At 39.7% G+C, this 10,786-nt stretch overlaps 1 protein-coding gene across 1 annotated transcript in view; it reads right to left on the bottom strand.

Annotated features, from left to right (window-relative positions):
* Window positions 1-2,996: 2,996 nt before the first annotated feature.
* The window catches only part of FBN2 (fibrillin 2), a 230,049-nt gene continuing 222,259 nt past the window's right edge, over window positions 2,997-10,786 (bottom strand). The window contains exon 65 of the mRNA XM_056537296.1: window positions 2,997-5,630. Within this exon, the coding sequence (XP_056393271.1) occupies window positions 5,259-5,630 (372 nt within the window). The 3' untranslated portion in view covers window positions 2,997-5,258. The remainder of the gene's footprint in view (window positions 5,631-10,786) is intronic.

Raw genomic sequence — 10,786 nt, 5'->3', positions numbered from 1 at the left:
CTTGCAGCCGGATACTTACTGTAAACCTCCGCCCATGTGAGTGTACCCTGTACATTCACATTGGGAGAGGGGGGGGGGGGGGGGACATCCAGCTGTAGCAAAACTTCAACTCCCAGCATGCGCTGACAGACTGTACATGCTGAGAGTTTTAGTTTTGCAACAACTGTAAGCACACTGGTTATGTATCACTGAGTTTGTGACCTAACTCAGTGTTTCACAACCAGTGTGCCTCCAGCTGTTGCAAAACTACAACTCCCAGCATGTACGGTGCATGGTGTACGGTGACTGCTGAGAGTTGTAGTTTGCAACAGCTGGAGGCACACAAGTCGGGAAACACTGAGTTAGGTAAAAAAACAAAACTCTGAGTTTCACAACCATTGTGCCTTCAGCTGTTGCAAAACTACAACTCTCAGCAGTCACCGACAGCCAACGGGCATGCTGGGAGTTGTAGTTATGCAACCAGCAGATGCACCACTACAACTCCCAGCATGCACTTTAGCTGTTTGTGCAAGCTGGGAGTTGTAGTTATACAACAGCTGAAGGTACACTTTTCCATGCTGGGAGCTGTTGCTAAGCAACAGCACGAGGCTGTCACTCACCTCCTGCTGCTGCTCCGGGACACAGGTCAGTCCCGCGTCGCCGCTCCTGGGGCCCCGATCCCAACATTGACGCCGAGGATCGGGGTCCCCAGCTCCGGGGGTCCACGTCCCGCACCCGCTCACGTCCTCCGGAAGAGGGGCGGAGCGGGTTGCGGGAGTGACACCCGCAGCAGGCGCCCTGATTGGTCGGCCGGTAAACCGGCCGACAAATCAGGGCGATCTTGAGGTGGCACCAGTGCCACCTCACCCCTGCAGGCTATGGCTGTTCGGGGCCGTCTCGATCAGCCAGTAATTCCGGGTCACCGGGTCACTGGAGACCCGATTGACCCGGAATCGCCGCAGATAGCTGGACTGAATTGTCCAGCGATCTGCGGCCATCACCGACATGGGGGGGCATAATGACCCCCCTGGGCGATATGCCGGAATGCCTGCTGAACGATTTCAGCAGGCATCCGGCTCCGGTCCACAACCGGCTAGCGGTGGGGACCGGAATTCCCACGGGCGTATGGATACGCCCTCGGTCCTTAAGGACTCGGAATGCAGGGCGTATCCATATGCCCTATGTCCTGAAGAGGTTAAAAAATATTTTTAAAAGATGTATATCCTAAAAAATATTTTAAAATATATATATAAAAATGTATATAAAAAATTTATAAAAATAGATGAATTACAAAAATAGAAAAATGTGAAAAATTATAAAATGAACATCACATTGGATTATTTATATATTTATATACATTTTTATATATATTTTTACATGTTTAAAATATTATTTAGGATATATATATTTTTTAATATTTTTAAAACATTTTCTAAAATATTTTTATATATTTTTTATATTTCTATATTTATATATATATATATTTTATACACATTTTCTATATAAATTCATATTTTACACATTTTCATTCTATTTATAACACACCCCTATCACATCCAAACAATCTTACACAATATCCAAAGAAAACTCAGTACATATCATAGGTCACATATCACTTTATTATACATCAATCACCCATTCATTATAATGAGACCAGTTGTAAATAGATGAACTTATATTATCCCTTCTATTTAATCCATTTCATGTTTTAAAACAAGCCAGCAATCCAGTCCGCGGCTTACAGCAAACTCCCGCCAAATTCAAAGTAACCGACTATATAAATGTCCACAGAACATGGGGTACATCAGCTATTGAAAAAGGGGTCTCCCCGAAACGCGTCTAGCCCTGTACCTACTTCACACAGACCACCTCTGGAACTATTACCCACTACCAACATTGGCACCAGCTGGAACCCCCCATTGCCGGGACCACTGTTCAGGACGTGCACACGCTGCTGCGCATGCAAGTATCACCTGCATCCACTCACCAACCTGCCTGTTTGCCATGATTCCATCCGTAAGACCGAGCAATCATCTGTGCCCCACCGGAGGAGGTTCGGGATACACCACGCAGACACATCTATTGTGCCGGCTGCCCAGCCGAGCCAGCCTGTGACGAGGAGCCCAGAACACCAGGGGCTACCATCCCAAACCAAACGGAGCGGTGAGTGGAGCAGTAGCACCAACAATCATTAATTGCTACAGTATCTCTGGATCCATACTTGTTACAATATTTCCTGGATTACAACACCAATTGCTACTGTTATTCTAAGACTGCCGATAATACAAATCAGATAACAGAAAAGGCTGGACTTGACCAAATATAATCCAAGTTGTACAGAGGTGGCTGCTATAAACTATTTTATAGTATTTTATTATTATATTATTTTATTTTATCTTACATCGTTGTTTTAATACTATTTTGTTTTTCAATACTGGTCTCTAGCAAGGGCCCTGCTAAGACCATTTATGTAACTAATTAATCAATAAACATTTTTTGGTTATCTATACAACTAGTCTGCACATTCTATTCCATTACACATATATCCCAATTTAACCACTATATACTTTTATTAAAAACCCAGTGATCCATTCCACATATAGTAAGTATATACCTTGAGGTCTGCAACCTTTTTTCTTTTAAATCCTGGACCAACCGAGTTAGGTTCTGCATATGACCAACAAGAGCTGTCATAAGGTCCATATCTAACAACAAAACTGATGCAGTAGTTGTGAAAATGTCACGTCTGGGCAGGGAATGAGTGCACAGAGATAGCTAGGTAAGTTACTAAGAACTATCACAAGCAGAGAATGACTGAAAAGGGCCTCATTATGTATGCCTGAGCTGCAACCAAGAGGACTCTAATTGGCTCAGCAAACTTAACCACACCCAGGAGCACAGAGGTGTCACCCCAGCAACCAAAACAAATAACAGGGCTAGAAATCATTAACCTTATGGGTTCTGGCAGTCATCACAGAATAATTTTGAAGCACTGGACTGTAGAATGTATGAAATGCTCTGTTTTAAAGCTACACTTTTGTATAGTATTTGCAAAACGAACACTTTTATTTCTAAAAGAAAACACAGGATATACCCCAAAATATGTTTATTGTAAGAAAACAGATGTCAACCAGATACACACTGAATGGACTACAAAAAGCATCAAATGCTTTACATATCAGCACTTGTCAAACACTGATTTGGTTGTTATTAAAATATAGTTTTTAAAATATCTTTGGCCTATACAGGTTTGTAACAAACTGCATCTTAATAGGAATTAATTAGCTCTGATTCATTCTATTGCATTACCAGTTATGGGCCCAGTTGTCTGAAGAAAACCATATTCATATACCCATTAGAGAAAGTTTTTAACAATATTTAATATTCAAATAGTTTATCAACAAGTCTTACCATATAGTGGAAAAAGGAATTGTATACAGTTTAAATATATTAGAACTTATTTTCTTGTCTGCTGGTGGTTGTGGTTCTTAAGTACTTCCACCTTACAGTTACAATGCCTACAGTAAATAGATAATAGAGCACCATGTTGTACAGAACATTATGAGACATCTGGAGAAATACAGTACATATGTGAATAAAATGTCAGAAAAAGTTATGATGAAGCTTTCATTTTACTACAGCAGATGAAGAATAAAACCATATAAGACAAGTGTAATACATGTGTTCAAGGCTATTTCAAGGATGGTGGAACCCATGGGCAAAATATTTAGTAGATGCCCCCTTCTATCTTTGTGCTATCCTGTAGCATCGACTCAACATTAACCTCCGGTTTAATTAACTGAAGTGACGCCCCCTTAAGTAAACCTCTACTTTCAGATACCTTTGTGGGGTTATTGATGTATGTGTGCAGCTCATACAATGCCAGTGCTGTTTAGTTTAGATAGCTACATTATAGAATTTATTATAATGAAACTCTAATATCTGGCTGCTGGGAGTATCTAGCATAGTGGAGGCCTTTAAGTTGTTGAGGCACCTTGCCCATTGCCACCTTTACCCTTACTATAAACTAGCCCTATACATGTTACAAAGCTGGTATGAAAGATATCCAGGGCTTGATGGTGTGGTATTTAAAAAGTTTCTATTAGACTTAAAAAAAATCCATCAAACATTCAATAGGCCTATTTGCTGTTCTGCAGCATCACAGGGTAAAAAACCCAGAGTAGTTCATAACTGTGTAGAAAATGGCTCAATTATGACAAAGTAGATGAACAAACAACAAAGGCTCTGTGATTGTTTAAATTAATTTTCACTATGTATCCTATATATTACTGCAGCAAATAAATATACATTAACATTCTACTATGGAGAACAGCAAAATATCCTCAAAAAGTTGCAGACAATTACCAGAATAATAACCTCAGTGTGCATAAGCTATTGACATTGTTCTTTGTGTCCATTGGTTGGTCTAGACTCTGTTGCCACTACAGTCCTTCTAGAAACTGGCTTTAAGTAAATGGAATCCATTTTAAGATTTATTGGGGTCTGTTTGAAACACAAGACATGACAGTAGTGTGAACAGAGACTATACCCTATTTTAAAAACCATTCAAAAGAATGCCCAGGCCTTTTCTATGTATTATGAAAAACTTTTTTTTCCCCAATATTTGAATGTTTTTAAGTTTCTTTTCCAGATCCCTGAGTCAGATTTTTTTGGCATCACTCAGAGAGTCTGTTATAGTCACTGGGATATAAAACAAAACAAAAGAACACAATATCAGCATATACTGCATGATCCAAGTTTTTGTGCCCAATAAATGATGTCCTGATTTGCCAAGATCAATGCAATGTGTCCACTCTTTTTTCATTATAACATTATTTGAAAACAATAAAAAATTAAAAATGTTGAATAAACTCTGATTTTGATAAAACAGGTTTACATTTTAACTTGGTAAATTTAACATTAGAAATCTGAAATGAGATTTTCACCCAAAAATTCTAATACGATATATATTTCTATTCAGTTCTTTGGTACTGGCAGAAGACCTTGGGTCAAAGATATTTTAACTTGAGCCGCCGTAATAATTTGAGGCTATATTTCAATATAACCATAAATGGCATGTCTTATAATATTGCAATGTAAAACTGTCATTTCTATATGATATGTCCAAAAAAAGTCATTGTGCAGGTGCAATACAAAAAAGTGGTCCGTTAAGATTGGTCACTGACTCCTTAAAGCTTTCAAAAAGAGAACATGCTCAGATAGATAAATAAAATGGTGGACGTGATAAAACTGGCTGGAATTTGCATTTGTGCTTGAGGTTAAGAGATGTCTATTTGTAGTTTCATTTTGAGAGTCTCCCCAAGTTCACCTAAGAGGTAGTTTTCATCGTGTTTTTCTTCCAGTTTAGTAAAGTCACTTTTCTTGTAAAGGGGAATGCTGGTTATGTCCAGTGTGTAAGTTCCTGGTAAAATGTTCCTCTGAGCTATGTGGAGGTAACTGAGACCATCTTTCTGATTTATGCGGAAGACAGTGCTATTGCCATTGGAGATAACGTAGCGCACATGGTTATTAAGAGGCTGAATTGCTGGCATGATTTCCAGTATGTGTTTCTTCTTGTTTAATTCTGAGATATTGAATGTTATTTTCAGTGGCTCTTCCATGTCTAGACTCTTCAAACTTACATCTTCTTTCTGTAATAGCAAACCATAACATAAAACATTGCGTGACACATACATACAGAATATCTTTACATTTTTGTATCTAAACTATTTTATTGTGGTTTATTATATTTTTTTTACCCTGATAATAGAACATGTAAAACCAGAAGTGTCCTACCATTCAATGAAAAATATATGAGTGATTTATTGTGGTAAATGTACTGACGGACCAATAGCAGGGATCTGGAGGGGGTCTCCTCCTCCCCCTCTCCTTAGTCGCTTCATTGTGTAAAGGGATCGGGTGTGAGGGGGGGGGGCACCATCGGAGGAGGCCACCCGCCTCGTCTATTAGGGTTACAGAGGGAGGGAGCTCCCTCTGTCACCGATCGGCGCTCTGCAAAGTGAAAGCAGAGTGGCAACCGGAGGCCTCCATTGTCATGGCAACATAAGCGATTAGTCCCTACCTAAGGTAGGGACTGATCTATACTATGCCTGTCAGTACTGACAGACGTAGGCATAGTTCGACTGAGTACAGATGTGTACTCCATTGAATTATGTGTATAATAGTAAAAAAAAGTGTGAAAAAGTGAAAAAAATATAGAACATTTGAAAAAAAATTATTGTGAAAAAAAAGAAATAATAAAAAAAAGAAAATATAATAAATTAAATATGTATGTAATACACCCCCAAAAATAGTCCCCCTAAATACATCAACATGTGCTGCAAAAAAAGAGTCCTTACACAATTGCTTCAGTGAAAAAATAAAAAGCTCACAGAATACGGTGACTTACAAACATGATTTTTTTTAAATATGGTATATGGTTGGATGATAGCTGTGACTGGGCGGTCAACATACAGGGTTATAGTCTATTCAGGAAGGATCGGACAAAATGGAAAGGGGGAGGAGTTTGTCTGTATGTGAAATCAAGTCTGAAGACCGCACTGCGGGAGGATATATGGGAGGAAGGATATATGGGAGGGAGACGACAATGTGGAGTCATTATGGGTAGAAATATATGGAGATTAAAAAAAAAATAGTAGGGGTTTGTTATAAGCCACCAAACATAATGGAAGAGGCAGAAGATCAATTACTGAGGCAAATAAACAAAGCAGCAAATCAAAATGATGTGATAATCATGGGGGACTTTAACTATCCTGATATAAACTGGGAGACTGAGACCTGTGAATCTCATAAAGGAAACAGGTTTCTGACTATAACTAAAGACAATTATCTGTCCCAAATGGTGCAGAGCCCGACCAGAGGGAGCGCCCTACTAGACTTAATATTAACCAACAGACCTGACAGAGTAACTAATGTGCAGGTAAAAAGACACCTAGGAAATAGTGATCATAATATAATACATTATAACTTATTTTTCAATAAGGGAAACTCTCGAGGGGCCACAAAAACAATGAACTTTAGGAAGGAAAAGTTTGATCAGCTCAGAGAAGCCCTTAACCATATAAAATGGGATAATGTCCTCAAAAACAAGAATACTGATACTAAATGGGAGACTTTTAAAGATATCTTAAATTATCACTGTAATAAATAAATACCTTATGGGAATAAAAAGGTCAGAAATAGAAGAAAACCAATATGGATGAATAAAAACATTAAAGGGGCAATAAAGGGCAAAAATAAAGCATTTAAAATACTAAAACAGGACAGCAGTGAAGAAGCATTAACTCCTTGGGGACGGAGCCCATTATAACCCTAAGGACGGGAGCATGTTTTGCAATTCTGACCACTGTCACTTTAAGCATTAATAACTCTGGGATGCTTTTACTTTTCATTCTGATTCCGAGTTTGTTTTTTCGTGACATACTCTACTTCATGTAAGTGGTAAATTTTTGTCGATACTTGCATCATTTCTTGGTGAAAAATTCCAAAATTTGATGAAAAAATTGAAAATTTTGCATTTTTCTAACTTTGAAGCTCTCTGCTTATAAGGAAAAGAGACATTCCAAATAAATGATATATTGATTTACAAATACATTATGTCTACTTTATGTTTGCATCATAAAGTTGACATGTTTTTACTTTTGGAAGACATCAGAGGGCTTCAAAGTTCAGCAGCAATTTTCCAATTTTTCACAAAATTTTCTGTTTTGAAGTGGATTTGAAGGGCCTTCATATTAGAAATACCCCATAAATGACCCCATTATAAAAACTGCACCCCTCAAAGTATTAAAAATGACATTCAGAAAGTTTGTTAACCCTTTAGGTGTTTCACAGGAATAGCAGCAAAGTGAAGGAGAAAATTCAAAATCTTAATTTTTACTCTCGCATGTTCTTGTAGACCAGGTTTTTGAATTTTTACGAGGGGGTAATAGGAGAAAAATCCCCCCAAAATTTGTAACCCAATTTCTCTCGAGTAAGGAAATATCTCATATGTGTATGTCAAGTGTCGGAGGGCGCAGTAGAGGGCACAGAAGGGAAGGAGCAACAATGGGATTTTGGAGAGTGAATTTTTCTGAAATGGTTTTTGAGGGGCATGTCACATTTAGGAAGCCCCTATGGTGCCAGAACAGCAAAGAAAACCCACCTGGCATACTATTTTGGAAACTACACCCCTCAAGGCACGTAACAAGGAGTCCAGTGAGCCTTAAAACCTCACAGGTGTTTGACGACTTTTCATTAAAGTCGGATGTGTAAATGAAAAAAAATTTTTTCACTAAAGTGCTGTTTTTTCCCCAAATTTACCATTTTTACAACGGGTAATGGGAGAAAATGCCCCCAAAATTTGTAACCCCATCTCTTCTGAGTATGGAAATACCCCATGTTAGGGCGTAAAATGCTCTGCGGGCGAACTACAATGCTCAGAAGAGGAGTCACATTTGGCTTTAGGAAAATTTAGCTGAAATGGTTTTTGGGAGGCATGTCACATTTAGGAAGCCTCTATGGTGCCAGAACAGCACAAAATACCCACATGGCATACTATTTTGGAAACTACGCCCCTCAAGGCACGTAACAAGGGGTACAGTGAGCCTTAACACCCCACAGGTGACGAAAAAATGAAAAATTAGATTTTTAACACTGAAATACTGGTGTTACCCAAAACTTTTCATTTTCACAAGGAGTAATAGGAGAAAATGCCCCACAAAATTTGTAACCCCATTTCTCTCAAGTAAGGAAATACCTCATATGTGTATGTAAAGTGCTCTGTGGGCTCAGAAGGGAAGGAGCAACATTGGGCTTTTGGAGAGCGAATTTTGCTGAAATGGTTTTGGGGGCATGTCGCATTTAGGAAGCCCCCATGATGCCAGAACAGTAAAAAAAAAAAAAACACATGGCATACTATTTTGGAAACTACACATCTCACAGAACTTAATAAGGGGTGCACTGAGCATTAATACCCCACTGGCATGTTTCATTTTTACGGACGACTGTTCAAAAAAATCTGTCAGACACCTGTGGGGCGTAAATGCTCAATGTACCCCTTGTTACATTCCGTGAGGGGTGTAGTTTCAAAAATGGGGTCACATGTGGAGGGGGTCCACTGTTCTGGCACCATGGGGGCTTTGTAAACACACATAGTCTTCAATTCCAGCCTAATTCTCTCTCAAAAAGCCCAATGGCGCTCCTTCTCTTCTGAGCATTGTAGTTCACCCGCAGAGCACTTTACTTCCACCTATGGGGTATTTATATACTCAGAAGAAATGGGGTTACAATTTTTGGGGGGCTTTTTCCTATTACCCCTTGTGAAAATGAAAAATTTGGGGTAACGCCAGCATTTCAGGGAAACATTTTTTTATTTTTATTTTCATGTCCAAGTTTAACGAAAATTTGTCAAAGACCTGAAGGGTGTAAAGGCTCACTATACCCCTTGTTACGTTCCGTGAGGGGTGTAGTTTCCAAAATGGGGTCACATGTGGGTGTTTTTTTTTTTGCGTTCATTTCAGAACCGCTGTAACCGATCAGCCATCCCTGTGCAAATCACCAATTTAGGCCTCAAATGTACATGGCTCTCTCACTTCTGAGCCATGTAGTTCGTCCGCATAGCATTTTACACATATGGGGTATTTCCGTACTCAGAAGAAATTGTGTTACAAATTTTGGGGGTCATTTTCCCCTTTTACCTCTTGTGAAAATGAAAAGTATGGGGCAACACCAGCATGTTAGTGTAAAAATTTTTAATTTTTTTTACACTAACATGCTGGTGTAGCCCCAACTTTACCTTTTCATTAGGGGTAAAAGGAGAAAAATCGCCCCAAAATTTGTAGTGCAATTTCTACCGAGTACAGAAATACCCCACATGTGGCCCTAAACTGTTGCCTTGAAGTGAGAGAGCGCCATGCACATTTGAGGCCTAAATATGGAATTTGCAATAGGGGCGGACCCGGTTACCTACAGTAAAACCCTACAGCAGTGTTTAACAAACAGGGTGCCTCCAGCTGTTGCAAGACTACCAGCCTGCCAAGACAGTCTATGTCGGCAATACAGGGAGTTGTGGTTTTGCAACAGCTGGAGGCTCTGTTTAGGAAACACTTCCGTATGAGGTCTTTCATTTTTATTGGGGGGGGGGGGGGGGGAGACGTGTAAGGGGGTGTATATGTAGTGTTTTACTTTTTATTATTTGTTAATGTAGTGTAGTGTTTTTAGGGTACATTTACACAGGCAGGTGTTCACAGTAAGTTTTCCACTGGGAGTTTGAGCTGCGGCAGAAAATTTGCCGCAGCTCAAACTTCTAGAAGGAAACCTACTGTAAACCCGCTTGTGTGAATGTACCCTGTACATTCACATGGGGGGGGGGCACCCCAAACATTCAGCTGTGGCAAAATGACAACTCCCAGAATGTACTTACAGACCGTACATGCTGGGAGTTGTAGTTTTACAACAGCAGTAGGCACACTGGTGGGGAACCACTGAGTTAGAAAACAGACTCTAGCTCAGTGATTCCAACCAATGTGCTTCCAGCTGTTGCAAAACTACAACTCCCAGCATGTACGGTCTGTCAGTGCATTCTAGGAGTTGTAGTTTTGAAACAGTTGGAGGCACACGGGTTGGAATCACTGAGTTAGGAAACAGACTCTAGCTCAGTGTTTCCCAACCAGTGTGCCTACAGCTGTTGCAAAACTACAATTCCCAGCATGGCCAGACAGTCAGAGATGCTGGGCGTGTAGTTCTGCAATATCTGGCCCTTCATGTGTTGCATAACTACAACTCAATTTAGCCAAACAACAAAAAC

The sequence above is a fragment of the Hyla sarda genome, chromosome 1 (genome assembly GCF_029499605.1).
Source record: "Hyla sarda isolate aHylSar1 chromosome 1, aHylSar1.hap1, whole genome shotgun sequence".
Classification (NCBI taxonomy): domain Eukaryota; kingdom Metazoa; phylum Chordata; class Amphibia; order Anura; family Hylidae; genus Hyla; species Hyla sarda.
This window is presented reverse-complemented; position numbering and strand designations above follow the sequence as displayed.